The 19,361-nt window shown below is 46.8% G+C and overlaps 1 protein-coding gene across 1 annotated transcript in view; it reads left to right on the forward strand.

Annotated features, from left to right (window-relative positions):
- The first annotated feature begins 2,364 nt into the window (after positions 1-2,364).
- Positions 2,365-19,361, forward strand: part of PROS1 (protein S) — an 858,149-nt gene continuing 841,152 nt past the window's right edge. Inside the window, exon 1 of the mRNA XM_069637200.1 lies at positions 2,365-2,635. Within this exon, the coding sequence (XP_069493301.1) occupies positions 2,554-2,635 (82 nt within the window). The 5' untranslated portion in view covers positions 2,365-2,553. The remainder of the gene's footprint in view (positions 2,636-19,361) is intronic.

Here is a 19,361-nt window from a genome sequence, read left to right on the forward strand (position 1 = left end):
GAAAGTTCTGTGGGCTCTTCTGTTGAGTGCAGGGGGTTCATGTTGCGCACTGCAGATTGAGTGGTGCAAGTTTTCCTATTGGCCCAGTTCTGTCTGGCGCCCCTTGCTTACAGCGTATTGAAGGATCGAGTAGCCCTGCAGGGTTAGCATATAAGTCCCACGCCGTCATGACGGAGGCTTGCTCCGTGTGCTGCAACCCAAGTGATCTGCGTGTTCCTGGTGGCCTTGTACACAAGTGTGCGGCAGCGTATGGCTAATACTGGGCTTGTGCTGGCTCAAAGGATCAATACGTATGGCTCGTTTCTCTGCGATCTGGAGTTCCAAGAAAGGAGTCCTGGGTGCCGTGAGGGTAAGGGCACTCGAGCCGATCCGAGGTGTAACCATGGGTAGAGAAACAGCCTCCATGCTTAGTCAGCCCTGCACTGCTGAGGGATCCGCCGTCTTCAGTGGGCTCGATCCCTCCCCAACCAAGCACCGCAGGCACTCCGCGCCTTTTTGCGAGGTGCATGGGAGTCGTCTTCTGCGGCTGCTACACCGATGCACAAGGTCCGATTTCCGTCAGAAAATGCACCGGATGGTGGAAAGGGAGTTTATACACCTGGTGCTGTGTTCTGCTGCGAAAAATATATAAAATTACAGCTGCAACAGGATCATTTGCAGGATCTGGGACGGGAGCTCAGGGGAGCTGCTCCCTCACGCCATACGCGCTAGCCACGCACCCCCACTTCCCCTATACCTTCTCGCAATTCTGATAGGGGGGGTGCAGGCTACACGGAGCTTCATCATTGCCCAAATCACCACTGATGGGCCCAGAGTCTTCAGAGGGCTTTGTGCATTCCCTCCTTCATGCCCCGACATGGAGCGTGTCATTTAATTTTCCCGCGCCTCTATGGAGCGTTTTACATTTTAATTTCGCTCTGGCATGGAGCATATCGCCATTCACTGCCCAGAGCCTGGGATTTTTTTAGGGCCATTTTCATTTCCGTCTGCTCTGACCCAGAGCGCAGTTGCAATCGCTGCTGGGGGCCTGGGTACAGCAGATGAGGGACACGGCCAGCCACGCAGCTCTTCCCTCCCCTCTAGTTAGGGCGATGCTGTTAGCCGCCGGCCAGAGGTGCCTACCTGGAGCGCCAGCACACACTTACCGCCGCCCTTCCCGGGCATGATGGGTGAAGGGCACGGGCAACCACGTGGCTCTTCTTACCATGATTGCCGTGGGCCCGAGATCCTCGAGACCCCCAACCCCCAGCTATGCTGCTCCTTTCCTTCTCCGGGGGGGGTGGCACACCACGCAGACCCCTCGCAGGGCCCAGCACTAGATGCTGGACAGCCACCGCGGTCTCGCGGGTTTCTCTCCAGGAGCGGTGAAAGCTGCGTTCACCACAGGGCATGGGGGCCCGACCTCCTCGTCGCCAATGTTATGTCCTGGCCTGTGGTCACGCAGGCCAGGCAGACCAAGGCTGGGGGCACCCAGCTGACAGAGATTGACAGGGGGCGCCCTGCCAGCCCTTGAGCACACAGGCTTTTCCATGGCCTGGGGGCATCCAAACCAACACCAAAGACTGCGCCGGCGTTGCCCAGCAGGGGCACCGGTGTCTGTATGCAGGGTTGCCCAGCAGGGGCTCTGCAGGTGCATGCCAGTAGGGTTGCCTGACAGGGGCTCTACTTGCATGGGGGGAGACCATCATGGACAGTGTTGCCCAGCAGGGGCACTGTCCGGGTGGAGAGCCCTGCAGCAGCAGGCCCTCAGAGACTGGGTTCCATGGCATCGACCGACCAAAACTGGCTCATCCCTTTTATTATATTAATCACATGGTCACCACCATGTGACCATAGCATGAGCCCTGGGAGATGCCATGCTCCCAGGAAGGGGAGGGGGTGGGTGACACACCATACTAGTGGTCTGGCAGTTGTAATGGGAAAAGCAAACTTCAAAGTACCACAATACACGGTTATGTCTCCGAGCAAACTAATCACATCTGACAAAAAGGCGTCCAAGCCTGCAACAGGGGATGATAAATATGAGGAGTTATCAAAAGTGCGTTTTTAAGAAAAGTACACCTCCACGGCATTTAATGATTTTAGATGACGCAAACCTCTAATTTAGATGCTCTGTGTTTCATGTGTGTGCAAGGGGAGTGGGTGTAAATTTTTTTTACGCAACCGTTTCTGATTGGATATATTTTGAGGAGGATCTGCACAGCTAAGAAAACGAACCCCCGTGTGCTCCCATGGAGTGAAATGCAGTTCCTCAATTAAGCGTTTGGCAAACCTAAAAGTTTAGCATAGGAGGATGGGAATGGGGGCGGAGGGTGTTTCCGGGAAATGTCCTGGGTCTTTATTGGACTGCTGCTCTTTGTAATAACATTTCCTCTCAGGCCACAGTACAACACTCCCTCCGGCAGCTGAAAACGCTTTCATAAACACTGTCGTATTCCCCAGAGCCCGAGCCAAGCGTTAAGAAGATTGAGAGAGCTGTTGTGTGGAATTTTGGCGGAAAAAAAAGCAACCTCTGAAAATCCCAGTTATCCAGCTGCCTTTTTAGTTCATAAAATGAGATTATTGGGTTTACAATGGGCTGCTGTTCTCTCCTGCTTCCTTGTAGCTGTCACCATCTCGGAGCAACGAGTAACGTGTGAGTACCTCGTTTTGTATTGGTCAGGGATTTTTAAATTTAAAAAATTGTATTCCCGTTAGTGCTTGCAATTATGAAATGTGTGCTGAACTAAAACAGTATGCCCATGATAATGTATTTACGCTTAGTTCGGGCCATGCTCTGTACAACGACCTCCGTGTGATTCTGTTTTTTTTTTTTGTAAATCAAAGCCGAGTTGTGTAATACATGCCCGCAGGCAATCCCTTTCGATTTAAGAAAAACAGCAACTATGTTCTAATTGTTGGGTCGTTTTCTCGCTGTGTTAAGTAGGGCGATTTTGGCATTGTTATGCGAGTTGCCTTTCGTTCTCCGTGCTTAACCAGTCACTGCAACCCCTCAAACAGTTATTAAGTGGATCTGAATGGCGCACGTTCAATAAAAATCAAGCTAGTGTGTGACTATGCACGTCTGCAGACCGACTTTTTTTTTCCTTCCACATTGATTGTATGCATTCGTTTTTCCAGGTTGCGTTTTTACTTTTGAAAGTTGAGCTTTGAACTGGGTTGATGTAATCTCGAAATTAAATATTTTTCTGCTTTGTGGGCCGTTTGTACAACATGTCTACCATCATTATGCAATACTCGCTTGAACGAACCAGTTATGATGCGTGTGCCCAGCTCCGAGCGACAGACTCTGAATGAACACGCTGTCTGAAGGTCGCGTGTCTTTGGTCCTTTTAAAGCCGATTATCCGTGAGCCTTTCTAATGAGTTATTATGCTGCTGGGAGGAAGGCGAGGCGTGTGGGGGAGTAAACTATAAAAACCTCAATATCTGATGGGATGGTGCACCGTTTAAGTACCTTATTTGTTTTATTTTTTTTATTTTGTATTTTACCTTTAAGATTTTTACAAAACGAAGATCATAGTCTTAATCTAAAAGAAGAGTAGAGCTCTATTTCAATTTAGACTCTATTCCCATTAAAATATTCTTTGTTTATCTCTGTCTTTTTTTTTTTTTTTTCTTTTGTCTCTGTAAGAGGTTATGCGGGTGCCAGCTAGACTGAGGTTTAAGGAATACTGGTCGTAGCTGGATCTGTTAAATCTTGGAAGATTTCTTGTATGTTACGTAGGATGTTATAGGATGCCAATAGCCATGATGTCTTATCGCCCGCTATTAGCTTAGCCCAACACAGGGCTTTGTCCTGCAGCACAAAGTCCGAAAAAAACATGGCTCAGGTACAGTGATCTTGCCTTCAAAGTCCCAGGGCAAGAAAGTAGCAAGTGGCGGATGGTTTCCACCACTTCCATTTGACCACAGAGTCTACAGCCATTTGTTGTCGCACGTCCTCGTATGTATAATATCTCATTTGTATGTAATAAGTTCAGTCTTGCTCTCATTAACATGGACCTTGCTTGCTTGGACGGAAACTGTTTGATGAACGGTTGGAGCTTGTTCAGTTTTCGGATGTTCGCCGGCAAATGTTTTGTTAATTTGTAAGATGCAGCTTTTTCGGCTGTTTTGATCCAGTCGAGTTCCTTCAGTCGGTTCAGTACTTTTACTGGATTGTTATTGAGGGTCTCCATATCGAATGAGACCTCTTGTAGAATTTCCTTAATCCGATTTGACCAGCTGTTTAGCATCTTGCAGCTCAACTCGTTTATTTCTTGTAAGATCAGATAGTATACTGAAGGCTTCTCCGCAAGCAGACATTTGCGGTAGAGCATCATAGAATTACATCTTACTGATCCCTTGAGAGAAAGTAAACTGAGTTCTTGCCTTATGCCTTATGCAGGCTATTTGGACACATTTTGGGAGCCCCAAAATTGCCCGCCAAAACGTTGCTTCTAAGGTAGACCAAAGAGATATGGGGATGTTGGGCAAGGCGTCTGCTCCGTAGACTAAGGATCTTCTTTGACGCCATGATTGGTTCAGGTGGTGCAAAGAGAGTTTTAAAGAAGTTTACCCATGCGGCTTCACCTACGTTGTTAATTATAGTTGCTTTATCTTGTGGTGTAGTTGAATTTAGGAGCGACCAGAATTCTCGGCTTTTGTTCCCTCGTATGGCTATTTGGATTTCCTCGGCATCTTGCTGGTATAGTGTCGATCTGTGGTGTTTTAGCCATGATTTATATAACCTGGTGGCCTCGATTACTGCCTGATTTGTTTTTATGGAACCTTGGGCTTTGGCAATCCTCTTCACTTTCCTTAGCGCTTTCCTTTTCTCAACCAAAGGTTTGTCATACAGGTGTTTCCTAGATTCTACGTTGTTTTTTGGTCCCCTCTTCTTTTTATAGATATCTAGGAGTGGTAAATACTCGATCTCATTTGCCGAAGGATAAGGGTTTTGGGCGCAGTACTTTTGTTTAAGGTCAATTCTTGCTTTAGCTGACATTTTTATTCTAGATCCTCGATTGTTTGTTTCCAAGAGCGTTGTTGACTTTGAAGTAAGAGTCTGTTTTGTTTGCCAGGTGACGTAAAGCAAGTTGTGGTCGCTTTTACTTGTCCGTATCACGTCATATGTAGTGATTAGTCTGGCCAAACTGTCAGAGACAAAGATTGAATCAATCGTTGCACTGGATAAACCATTTTCCAATGTGGGCAAAAAGGTTTCATTGGGCAAAACCTCACTCATATTGTGTAATTCTCGAGATGAATCAGGTTTGCCCAAACCATCCCTCTTGAAACTGAGGTCGAGGTGTTATGACCCAAATGTTCTTTTTGTTTTCCCTGACGGCAAGACGCGTTGATATCTCCGCACAGTAAAAGATATGAGGCGCCGTGCAAAGCAGTAGCCTCGTCAATGGCTTGTTCCATCGATCTCACAAAGTTAATGGCGTCAACAGAAGATGGATTCCAGTACATATTCATTATTAGTATTGTCAGCTTTGCGTTCTTAACTTTGTTTGTTTTGCGCTCGACCAGCTCATGTCTGATCATTAGTAAAGATTGGTTGCTTCTCAAGACTTTTGCGTTGGACAAACCACAGTTATGTTGAACCGCTGTCAAGATTCCCGATGAAGGGCGCCCCAACGGGCCTTTTTTAGCAGGAGCCAAGAAGATTTCATAACTATCGAGGGAGGGCAGCTCAGTTAGCCAGGTCTCCTGGAAGCAAAGGACATCAAATGCTGTTAATTTTATATTGCTACGTGCCGTAAGATGACCATGGCCTCTTGTATTCCAGGAGCAAAGCTTTATTTCTCCTGTAGCTGGCTTTAGGTGTCGTTGCAGTTGGTCGGCGTGGTCCAGAGTCAGGGGTTGCTAACTTATGTTTTTGTAGCACTTTTGGAAGCCAAGCCCACAAGTTCCTTATCGGGGATTTTCTAGAGAAGACCACCGTCTTGGTTGGTTTTTCCTCTTGTCCACGGATGTTCGACCTCCGTGTTTCGTGGTGAGACTGAGACGATAGTCTGTTTGAAGGTGTGAATTCAGTTTCTCTGTTCTTAAGGTCCCCTAATAAGGACCTGGAGGCGTGCCCTCCCAACGTTTGTTCTGGAGACTTTTTAGATTCCTTGAAGTGGTCCTTAAGTTTCCACCTTCTCTCTCGTAGATGGTTTATGGTCTCTATGTCTCGTCTCTGACTCGGGCCGGGCTTACATGAACGGGAAAATACGCTTGACCTTGTAGTGATCTCTCTCGATGACTCTGTTAGGTCGTATCCCATTTTAAGCAGTTTGTTAGAATCTTTTTCCAGTTTGTTTTTGATGTCTACGGAAGTGATGTACAAATGGGCCAGTGCCTTTCCCCGTTTATGACTCGGGTCGACAATTAGTAGCTCTTCAGATCTCATTTGCTTTAGTGACGGCATGTAACTAAATAAGGTGAGCACTGTGCCACGATTTAATGTGATCACGTCATCATTTCCGTCAATCTGTTCTAGTTTCATGATCCATCTTGTTGCCTCTTTTTTAGTGTGCACTTTGTTGTACTTTTCCGTTCTTGAAACATAATGGGGTTTTAAAGGCCCGTGCAGTATTTCGCTGGGTTCTGGCGATGTTTTATACCTTTTTGTTTTCCTCTGAGGGGAAGGCGATCTTTCATGTCTCTTGTAGTACCTCTGCGAAGAACTCTCACAGTTTCCTGATTTCGCAATGTTGGTAGGACTTTTTCAGTTTCCATGTCTACTATTAAAGGAGAGTTCCGGGACTTTTTTTTTATTGTCCCTACGGGTCGGCCATGTGTTTGTAAGCATAAATCGGTAGATCGTAGGAAACTTTCCTATGGACCTTACCCGACTTTTCGCCCATTATCGCACTCGAAATCAGCCTCCATTTTGTGATAATCCTATCATTCCGCCGCATCGACCTGGCTCACCTGCCTTTGCGGCACTAAATCAAATCCCCCGCCCCTGAAACAGACTTTATCAAAACATTCATATTCCCCGCCTCTATCCGTGACGTGACTGAGCTGCGTAGGCAAACGCGCCCAGGCGTCTTCTACGCGACTCCACACAGACCCCGGAAATCAACACAGATCAGCTCACAATACAGCGCGCCACAATTCGGAATATGAAACTGTACTTTGAAATCAAACCGCAAGATTGTAAATGTGGTAAAGTACATTTATTTGACATCAAATGTTTAGAGAATATTCAGCGATTTACATTTTTATTTGCTCACGTTCCAAAAAGTTCGTATTGAGGAACGCGATGGTCCTTTGCTGTACACAGGGTCTTAGAGCATCTCACAATACAGCGCCACAATTCGGAATGTGAAACCGTGGTTTAAAAGCAAACGGCAAGATTGTACATTTGGCAAAGTACGTTTATTGGACATCAAATGTTTAGAGAATATTCAGCGATTTGCATTTTTCTTTGCTCTCGATCCAAATTAGTTCGTCTTGAGGGAAGCGATGTTCGTGTGCAGTACACAGGGTGTTGGTTTACGATAAAAATAAGCTCTTCGGTCGCACTGATAATCGCATGGCTGTTCCAACAACCAGGCACTAGGCCACCACAACGGTAGGTATGTTGCATCTAACCGTTAGTACCGCGTAAGGGCATACTTGTACTTGGCGATCGTCCCATAAAATGGTCAGGGTGGTAACGTTGTTCACGCGGAGAAGCAACTGGCGGCTGTAGAACCCGTCCGCAGGTGTCTGGTACTCGTGACACAGACAGTAGTGAATGATGTACCTAAAAACATAAAAAATGAAATTAGTCTCACCATCAGATCCTTATTAAAATTATTCATTTCATAGCGAGGACAGCGCTACTGGGTGTACACAAGTGTTTAAAGGCGTGGCGAGGCATGGAGGGGGGGGGGGAGTGGAGTACAAGGTAAGTAGCATAAAATAATAAATAAATAGGGCCAGCTGGTGGCAAGTGCAAGGTAAGTGCAGAACAAGTGCTGGGAAGGGGGGGCTGTAGGATACTGAGACAGTCCCCCAGTGCAGGGGTTGACAGGGAGGCAGTGCAGGTGGAGAGTGGAAGGGCCCAGGACCGAGGTCGCAGACAGTGGACCAGTTGTAGCAGGGGAGAGGGAGAGAGAAAGCAGAAGCAAAGAGGAAGGTTTTGAGGTGCTTCAGTAAAAGCAGATGTTTCTCCTCAAGATAGTGCGCGGTAGAAAACAATATGCCACATAGAACGAACAAGTACAACTGAACCCGTCTTTAAAGCCACTGTATAGTAATGAAATTGCGGTATAAACTCATCAAAAGTTACTTACATTATATTTGCATTTTCCATTGTGTCTCTGTGTAGGGCAGACCCGAAACACCACTCCTTCTTTGCCGACGTTACTTCTTCTAATGAACGTGGCTCATCGTTTCGTTTCTGAATTTTTATTCATTATCTTTTCTTAGTCTTTCAGGATGGTCCCGGCCTGTCAAGGTCAAATCACAATAGAACCTTATATTGGGTCGTGGGCCGTTCCGCCACCCGAGCAAAACATCAAAGCAGCTGACCTTCACTTTGAGCGAGCACACATTTCTAGTTAGCTGCAGTTAGTTTTAGGGACATCTTGTCTGCGTGCCTTTTTTTTTATTGTCCCTATGGGTCGGCCATGTGTTTGCAATACGGAAACATTCTATAATTTTTGTAAAAATGATTTATATTACTGTTTGGTTTAATTGCAATGGGCCTGCAACATGAGGAGACTCGAGAGAACAGACAATCAAATTACAATCATTTAAACCGTGATGTGTATTTCTCAATGAGCTCTGCTTTAGGTGGACATGGAACAGAGGCAATGTTGGGTGGCAATGCAGTTGTCCCCTGCATAGGTTCGTTCACCACTCCATGTATGTGCCTATCGAGGACATCTACGATAAGTCTCTCAATAAACTCATATTGCATATCCTCAAACACTGGTTTGATCACCCATTGTTTACTTCTTTTAGTGAAGGCCTTATTGTAGCGAAGCGTCCCTAAAGTTCCGGTCGTCCTACTTTGTTGACGGCCAACATTATGGTTATGTGCCAAGACCGCTAAAAGAGTCCGATTTATCATGCCTTCCATGCCAAAATGCAATCTTTTGGGCCTGTACTTGAGGCACATATTGTGGAACACCTCCAAATCTCCTGTGTGGCAGAATTCCGTGAGTCCCCTCAAAGCTTTTGTTATAGTTTTATCAAATACAATCTTTTCAATGGCTTTGTGAGTGGGTGATGAAGGAATCAACCACTTCTTCTTCCGTGCCTCCTCTGTGGACAAATGGCCATGTTCACATTTGTGGAAATGCTCATTTGTCGACCATCGATGTACGTTGCTACAGTGCAACATTACTGACCGCCATTTTTCCAGTAGAATTTCCAACGACCCTTCACATGTTTTTGAGCTCCACCAAAGATGGTTGCTGATTGACTTGGACCACTGTGAAATACCTTGCAATTCTTTTTTTTTACCTGCAGCAGACAATTTTTTATTGATTGATTTTGCAAGATGCCAAACGTCAAATTGGTGATTTATATTTTTGTACTGTTCTCTCATTGTCTTGGCAATTGAAACGTGTCTGTCCGTGGCTATCAGGTCGATCACCATTCCCCGCGATTGTAGTTCTTGCAATGATGCTACAAAGCCAACTTTCTCCATGGCCACTGAGGATGTACTTTGTGACACCTGCACGACCACCGAACTCACAATTTTCTTACTTTCCATGTCCTGAAAGTGGTAGGTGCAGTACTTGGCTGAAAATCCTGGGCTGTCGCACTGTCCATCACCGGCTAGCCTGAAGCGTTTGCCCGCGAATGTACTTTCCATTGACATTTTTTCCATTCTCCAAGCTTCGCTGATGGCTGGAAATAGATAATCGGTTTGGTATTTGTAGAACTGACTTTTCGCAATGAAATGGATTCCCACAAACTGAAAGAAATACTGTAACTTTTTAAAACTTGAACCACTAAAAAGTGCGGCCGCTGCACAAAGTAGATTGCCTGCTGGCAGTTGCCCCAGCATGGGTTGTGCAGACCATGCGAACGGATGATATTGTGTACAGGTGGCATGTATTTTAAGGTTAGTGCCTCGAATTGCACGAGTCACATTAATCAATGGCTCCCCACATACTTCCCCACCAACCGAATGCCCACATTTCATCATCATAATAATATCCATCAAACAGCTATCGAATACAATGAATTTGGCCTCTTTCCTTATACTGTCACTCTGCATCCCAGCTGGTTCGGCCTGTAACGTTGAGGACATGTCACTCGCATGAAAGGTACAATCTCTGATATCGTCTTCCGCAATGCTGAGTGATATTGATGGTGTTTCATTGTCGTCCACGTCATTCTCTTCCATTGCAACATCTGTTCCTTGTCCGGAGATGGGAGAAAAAAACAATGTCTTCAACTTTCGCGCGCTCTTATTTTTTGCGGGTGTGGATTCTGTGAATTGATCTCCGACTGCATCCAAACTACCAGGAGGACATTCACTATCAATGGCTGGTGGTGGTATAGCTCCGTTGTCAATCACTTCATATTCTTCCCATTGGCACGATGCATCTCCAGTCTCAAGTCCCTGCCAAAAGGTTTGACAAGCAACATCTCTCGTTCGCTTCACTGTCTGTGTAGATCTAGTTCTTACACCCACTCGCAACTAGAGGACAGATTAGAAAAGGGATGTTCAGTTTAAACACAACTTACAGTATTGAACTATTGACAGTGAAAGACAACATAATATAGTGAACAGGACACTAACCTTCTTTTGCTTTCTTTTCTTTGAAACTTTCTTGCCTCGAACTTCAACATCTGGACGCTGTTGCTCCGACTCGTGTGTGCATGTCTCCACTTCCTCTCGCGCTGCAACGACTATGTTTTCCTGATAAGCACATCCATCACGCACTGACGCTCCATGGACTCCCTGAAACATAGAACTTTCATTAGTATGTATAATAATATCGAAAACACAAAATGTACTTGGGGACCAATACCCACGTACATCTCAATAGCAAAACACGAATGAGCGCTTTGTGTAGAACATTCAAACGACAATTATTCACGCATTGTTGATCTAGTTAGGTGGAACTGTCAAGATCCATACCTCGGGCTCCTCATAGACTTCCATTGATGATATTATTGAAGATGATGCTTCAGTGACTCCCTGAAACACAGTAATTGCATTAGTATGGTTTTCTATTTTGATAAAAAGAACAGAAAGTTTGTGCAGGCGTGAACGGCTCATCTAAATAGACCTGCACAAATGATCAGTTGTCTAAAATAAATAATGGATATCTAAATATGATTCGATTTGCTCGATCGTTGGAAGTGTCACCACCCAGAAATCTGCATCAACTACTAGGGGTGATGTTCTTGTAGAAGAAGCTCCGTCATCTCCCTGAAACATAGTACTTGCGTTAATAAAGAAGGAAGTATAGCGGATGTAATCACGTCATATGATTTCGCTTGATCGAACTGTCAGTATCCATACCTCGAAATGCATAAGAACATCAAGGGACGATGTAACTGCGGTGCACACTTCTGCAAGCTGTTGCGCCGACCCGTAACTGCATGCTCCCCCTTCTACTTGGACTAATGCTCCATCGACTCCCTGAAACATAGGACTTTCATTAGTAATGAACACAATATTGAAAAAAGAAGACAAATAGGAGGGCGACGACAGAAGGACATATCAATGGCTAAAAACGAAAGAAACATTGTGTGTAACAATCACGCTACAAGAATGCAAGATCTGATGATCTCCATCGATGGAACTGTCCGGAAACGTACCTCGAGCATCTGAGTGACATCTACGGTTGTCGTCAATGCGTTGGACTCCTCAGCATCTCCCTGAAAGACAGTACTTGCATTATTTTGGATAACAATAATTATAACTGAAAACAAAGACTAGAGGACGAGTACAAGGGTGTACCATTAGGTAAAATAATTACACGATCAATTAAAACTATTGATTTACATGCCTAAAACAAGTCAGTGTCAGAATAGCTAAGTAAGATTACCCGATAGGCGCTTGAAGTGGCTGATGACTGCAATAACGACACGGATGGAGAATCTTCCGCCTTCATATTGAGTGGATACATAAATGGGGAAATTATTGTTAGCTAATGCTACACACTACCGCAAGGCCGAGAGATAAATACGTACACTTGACTCACCAGTGGAGGGATGTGGACGAATAGAGTGGGAATAGCGGTTGAGAGCAATTTTCGCCTCGCTCGCGGTGTTTTCTTCTTTATTAGCAATGATGTGGAGTACATGTCTGGGCTAAAGTGCCTGCTGCAGATGCGGTATCGATCACCCCTCTTGTCCGCAAAGACTTCTAGGACTCTACTTTCTAGCTCAGAGGCTGGATATCCGCAATATCGGACCCATTCTCTTATCTGATCTATTGTCTTAGGGAAAACATGCATTATAGTACCTTCAGATTTGTTATGGGTCTTCGAAGGGCAACCGCCAATGGAACAGGCAGGCATTATGGAAAGTTCTGAAAAGTAAAGATCAACAATTCTCTATGAATACCAATGTGTTAAAACAGTAAATGACACATAAAAGGTTCAATGCAAGGTCCGTTTTGGTTCTTGGAACTATACACGTTATTCACATGCGGATAAGTATTTCAATAACTTTCAAAAAATAGAAAAAGTAATTTGACTAAACTCAGAACATGTGACTAGTTCCTTGCATGTACTGTCGTGAACGAAAAGAAAACATGGATGCAATTTGATGACTACTAGCAAATAGATATAAATTAAAAAATTGGACGCAAAATGATTATGGTACATGGACTTACCTTGACGAACAAACAGTTAGATGCAGGGATCAGAGTAGTTTCTTGTCGTAGAACAGGGAGCAGTTCACAGGTTGCAAACTGACGAGTTTGCTCAAAGTGGTCACGGAAGTTCACAGAGACGAAGAGCAGATAACCAGCACCTTCACGGGTTGACTAGCAAAGCGCAAAGAAGTTCTCATTAGAAATATGAAGTGGGTTATAAAGAATTCGAACCAGGGGTGTGTTTGTGAATGAATGACGTGTATATGTCGTGGCATTATGTGGATTGCAGGGGGCCGTCCAGCGTGAGGGGGATGCTTGGCAGGAGACACGGGGTCTGGAGGTAGACATGGGAACAACAAACCCATGCTCTATAGACCACTTTGAAGTGTACATGGTCTTTGGCACCTCTTGGCCTTTATCGCTCCCTGACAGCTCCACTTGCCAGCAGCGCAAGTACCCCGGTGCGAACTGCCTTTGATAGGGCGGGGGGTGGATCGGGGCGGTGGTCGTGCAGACAAGACACAGGAAGACTCGTGAATGGAGACACACTTATGTGGATTGCAGGGGGCCGTCCAGCGTGAGGGGGATGCTTGGCAGGAGACACGGGGTCTGGAGGTAGACATGGGAACAACAAACCCATGCTCTATAGACCACTTTGAAGTGTACATGGTCTTTGGCACCTCTTGGCCTTTATCGCTCCCTGACAGCTCCACTTGCCAGCAGCGCAAGTACCCCGGTGCGAACTGCCTTTGATAGGGCGGGGGGTGGATCGGGGCGGTGGTCGTGCAGACAAGACACAGGAAGACTCGTGAATGGAGACACACTTATGTGGATTGCAGGGGGCCGTCCAGCGTGAGGGGGATGCTTGGCAGGAGACACGGGGTCTGGAGGTAGACATGGGAACAACAAACCCATGCTCTATAGACCACTTTGAAGTGTACATGGTCTTTGGCACCTCTTGGCCTTTATCGCTCCCTGACAGCTCCACTTGCCAGCAGCGCAAGTACCCCGGTGCGAACTGCCTTTGATAGGGCGGGGGGTGGATCGGGGCGGTGGTCGTGCAGACAAGACACAGGAAGACTCGTGAATGGAGACACACTTATGTGGATTGCAGGGGGCCGTCCAGCGTGAGGGGGATGCTTGGCAGGAGACACGGGGTCTGGAGGTAGACATGGGAACAACAAACCCATGCTCTATAGACCACTTTGAAGTGTACATGGTCTTTGGCACCTCTTGGCCTTTATCGCTCCCTGACAGCTCCACTTGCCAGCAGCGCAAGTACCCCGGTGCGAACTGCCTTTGATAGGGCGGGGGGTGGATCGGGGCGGTGGTCGTGCAGACAAGACACAGGAAGACTCGTGAATGGAGACACACTTATGTGGATTGCAGGGGGCCGTCCAGCGTGAGGGGGATGCTTGGCAGGAGACACGGGGTCTGGAGGTAGACATGGGAACAACAAACCCATGCTCTATAGACCACTTTGAAGTGTACATGGTCTTTGGCACCTCTTGGCCTTTATCGCTCCCTGACAGCTCCACTTGCCAGCAGCGCAAGTACCCCGGTGCAAACTGCCTTTGATAGGGCCGGGGGTGGATCGGGGCGGTGGTCGTGCAGACAAGACCCGTTTGCCGCAGGGCCTCACCAAGGAGAGGCCATCTAACTGAATGTAAGAGGATGGCTGCAGGATCTACTACATGGAAGGCAGGGGGGTGAGTTTATAAATACCTCACCCTCCCAGGAGAATATACACTAGATTCATTTAAAAAATCAAAACAACCATTGTTAAAATATATGTTGGGCTTTATTTTAGATTTTAATTAAACATAAATAATAAACATTACACATTGTAAAGTTGAGGTTGCAGCACATCGAGGGAAAATCCGCGGTATTGTCCACTGTCACTGGGGAAATGTTGTCTAATGGCAAGTACCGCACAGGCAGGTATTACTCTCCGAACGCGGTGTCCGAGCCTCCCGTGAAGCCACCAAGTGAAGCAACGATAGGCCACCAGCCTGTACCACCTGTGAAAAAAAAAGATGCAAACTGTATTAAACTGACCAAACTTTCTTATCAATGTCGATTCAGGTAACACATGTCATTTTCCTTAGAAAAAAATTATATCTAGAAAATGCACTATATGGAACCAATTTACATGCGTTCGAATGATATGTAAATGTAATTTTATATGTGGGAGACGACCATGAAATAGTGGTGGCATCACTGACATCACAAACAGAGTATACTTACTCGTTACTCGGATTACGCGGACGAACAGTGCCACGAAGTTCGTGCATAAGCACCATCATCATCCTCAACACTGTCCGTGAGAGGCAGGCTTCCCTGAACTCTGGCAGCTCGGTGATGCATTGCGGACTTTGCTCGCCTTCCTGCTGACTTTGCTCGCTTTCCGAAATGTAGGCCAAGCACCCGGAATTTTCACGGCAGCAGCAGTTCTCCTCCTCAGTTGGCATTAGCTCGCACCGATTGCACGTGCACCAGGTGGAGACGCCGTCCATGCGACATGGTCCAGGCTCTTCATCCGTTGACTGGTCCTCCCAACTGCCGTCCGAATCCCCATCGTTTTCGCGTGCTTGCCTTTCCAGTAGTTCTTCCTCGGTGTACTCGGGCTCGTACATATACGGCATTATTGTGGCCATTGTGCGGTAAAGATAGTAAAATAATTTATAGCGGTGGTACTGGTATCTGTTCACACGGGCTACAAGCGGCGAAGGTAGCTGACCAGAGCACTGAAACGAGTCACAGAATACTCAAAGTAACACAGAGAGAGGAATGGAATCGAAAATCTGCTGCTGTATGTTGTGAAACGGTCTGTTTATACTTATTGGGGAAAGAGGCGTCCTGCCATTTCCATGGCAACACGTCAATAGCTGAGGCGCAGCGATTGTTGACACGAGACGTGCTTGAAATGGGCAGTACGCGTCTGCTGATGTCAGGCTCAGGGGCGGGGGATTTGATTTAGTGCCGCAAAGGCAGGTGAGCCAGGTCGATGCGGCGGAATGATAGGATTATCACAAAATGGAGGCTGATTTCGAGTGCGATAATGGGCGAAAAGTCGGGTAAGGTCCATAGGAAAGTTTCCTACGATCTACCGATTTATGCTTACAAACACATGGCCGACCCGTAGGGACAATAAAAAAAAAGTCCCGGAACTCTCCTTTAATGTGTCCACTCTCCACTCTATAAGATTTTCCTTCTTCTTTAGTGAGTTTGTTGAGATTTTCTGATTGTCGGGGAGTTACAATTTTAGGCCCCTTTCTTGGTTTTTCAACCCTTATTTTTTGCTGGACTTCCTCATTAGAGTAAGTGCTCAAGTTCATCAAGTCCTCACACTCCAAGAGTTCTTTGTTTTTTTTCGGTGATTCGTTTGTGCTTAAGACTTCAATTGTTGTTGCTATTTCCGCTACTGAAGGTGCTTTTTTCCCAGACTTATTTAACAACTTGACGTTTTCTTTAGGCGTCCCCTTTATTAGATTTATTCAGCACAAATACTGGCTCCAATATTGGTGTAGATTTGCTCGTCTCAGGTTTTGCCGCACTATTTGGATTGGCCTTTGCTACTGTCGGCGTCTCGCTTGAGCTCACAGTTAAGACAATCGTGAAAGCTGTTTGGGTGCCGACTTCTTTGTTGGATAGTCTTTTTGGGTGTTGGTGGAACCCTGTCCCCACGGGATTCAGGGCCCTCTCTTGGGCTACACTTATTCTGGTGTTTTCCTGTGATATAATATAGGCTTTCAAAAAAGTCAGTGTGGTCAGCAACGACGCTTGTATTGATGTGCGATCTTTCAACGTGTCGCTAATCCCTTCATACAGCTTCATGAATGGAGAGAGAGCGATTGTCACTGTCAACATAATTGCGGGCATATCAAGGTTGTTTGTCGTAGGAATTTTCCGATTTTGCTCTGTGGGCAAAGGGGATCTCCCTTTCACCGATGAGTCGAGCCAATGAGGCGAAGAGCACATTCGAAACGAGGAGCAGGGTTTGTTAAGGTCCATAGATTTTCTGCGTGATTTAACCACGTTTAAGGGGTCACACAGATCTTGGTCATTGTTAAATCTTTGCACAGTGTTTTTTATACATGGTGGTGTGCTGTTTGTCTGTGACTTAGGGCTTTGGACCAATTTACCTTTAACAGTTTCTAGAGGTTCTTTGTCAATGTTTACAATTGAATGGTCACTTTTGTCACTTTGCGCCCGCCTCTTTTTCTGCTCTGCCTCTAGTCCCTCACAATCATCCTGTGCCAAGTGTGGACTTTCTGTGGACTTCGCATGTGTGGGCATTGAAGCAGGGTTTGCGTCCTCAGTTATGTTAAAGGTTAAGTGTTTAGTAGTTAAGTTTGAATTCGCCATCGACATCAAAGAGTTGGATTCCAAGGGTGAAGTGATTGTGTTAAGTACCCTTATTTTTCCTGGTAGTGTTGGAATTTTAGTCTATAACTGTAAAGGGAGAGGTGGGTTGATTTCCGTCAAAGTAGGACTTTCAGCCAAAGTTCTCTTTGTTACAGTGGGACTGTCTGTCACCTCCACAGGCTCTTGGTTCAGAAATTGACCAGTAGACAGTGATGTTTGATGCGCCGGCCGCTTCTGGGAATCTTGGCCTCTATTGTTTGGAGGCGACTGCTCTTTACTCCGTCCAGCTAGATCAAGGTCCTCCTTTGATGGATAGGAGGGACCCTGTGATGTAGGGTAATCAATCCGTCTCTGTTTGGAGGCTGGCATACAATCGTTTAGGGCCTCTAGAATTTCAAGATCTGTTAGTTCGACCATTCTGACATGGTTTGATGGTAGCTTAAGGTTGAAAAAGTCTCTCAAATGTACAGAGCTGCTGTGCGCGTTTATGGCTTTTTTCTGGGTTAGGTAATTTCCTTGGGTCAGTAACCCCTTTGTTGAGCTTTTTACATTTTTTCTACTGCGAGAGCTCCCTATTTTCTGGGACTGAATAGTTCTTTGGCGTTTTTTGCCATTTGTCAAAAGTTTGTTTTTTTGTTTTTTTTGTTTTCCACCACCGGGGGCGGTAAAGTTTCTATTGTCGGCTCCACATGGATCTGAGCCTGTACATTCGGGGTACAATCCAGAGGGGGCGCCCAGGCCGCCTCCTGAGCTGGCTCTGGGCGCTGCACTCCCTCCGGCGTGGAAGCCAATGGCGAAGCAGTCTCTCCTCCCCCCCCCCGAGCCTCACAGCACTGCTCGTCGGGGCCCCCACTCTCCCGGGGCTCATGGTCCATAGCTATCGCCCCCGGCAATACCCGGGCCCACACGGCCCCCGCCTCCGGGTCCTCCGGCAACACCCCCACGGGGGCCAGCTCAGGCCTACCGGAGGGGGACAGGCCGTGGCCCGAGGCACCGGAGCAAACCAAAGCTTCGCCTCTCGCAGGAACTTCTCCCACTTCTCCCTCACCGCGTTTGGCCGGCGATGGCGCCCGACCAGGCGCGGCCCCACCCGCCCCAACCAGCGGAGCCCCCCCTCCGGGAGGCAACGCTAGGAGACGAGGGGGCGGCAAGCCAAGGGCAGGCGCGTCCACTTCGACCAGCGACGCCCGGACTCCGGGGACTCCCTCCTTGGCCACTACACTCCACGCTGGAAAGCCCCGTCTCAGCAGCCACTGAGGTCTCCCGGCCTGCCGCTTCAACAAGGTTGGTGTTTGTCAGGGGTATGTTGGGTGGTTTAGAGGTCTTAATCTTCCCTTTTGGTTTTGGACGTAATGCCTGGTCCAACTTTTCATTGGTTATGTCTTTTAAAGTTATGATTTTTTTTGTTGGTGTAGAAACTGCTGTAGGCCCTCTAAGACATGAGCTGCGGAGACATCGGCCATCATCCTCTTCAAGGGGGGAGAATCCATGACAGCCCTGGCTCTGGCTACCCGGCCTGCCAGGACTGCAGGACTGTCACTCTCCATCACTCCTAACCCTTTCTCAGACCAATATCTGGCCGCCGGTTTTTAACAAATACGGAGAGAAAAGAGGGCTGAAAAGAGACCTTCAGAGCCTCCGACCGAGTCAAAGGTCTTAGACCCACAGTCCTCGGTCAGATCTTAAAGGAAATGGGGCTCAGATAAATTGCCCCAGTTGCCCCACGATCAAGGAGCAACTATATGCAAAGAGACTCTCACGCCTGCTGCTCACGGCGTTGCATAGAATTTCAATGTTGCTGATTTCCAATAATGTCAATGAGAGCCACATGTATCACGGCAGGTTAGCCCGGGGCCAACAAGATCATAGGAGAGAACTTCAACAGTCTCTCGCGGTTCCCGACCAAACTAATATCAGTGTGGTGTGATGCAGACAAACCTTACTGCCCCTTTATGGCAGTTTAAGAAGAGGCGTTCTGTTGTGCGATCTCCAGTGCTCCAGGTCGAATGCTTCGCAACGGCGCCCACTCCTCCACACACTCCCAGCACAAACAGCAGAAACAGTAGAGCCAGATGCGTTGCCCTTATCTCTGCGTTCGTTTTTATAGGTGCGGCTTATTAAACAAGATGATTCAAATGCCCCATTCAGTACATGGGTTTCCAGTTCTTTTGTTTTAGCTGTTAAGGGGTACTTTAGCGACACCTATAGGCAGAACCTATTTGCATAGGTGTGCA

Source organism: Ambystoma mexicanum, chromosome 7p, assembly GCF_040938575.1.
Source record: "Ambystoma mexicanum isolate Mex_15411 chromosome 7p, UKY_AmexF1_1, whole genome shotgun sequence".
In the NCBI taxonomy this organism is placed as follows: domain Eukaryota; kingdom Metazoa; phylum Chordata; class Amphibia; order Caudata; family Ambystomatidae; genus Ambystoma; species Ambystoma mexicanum.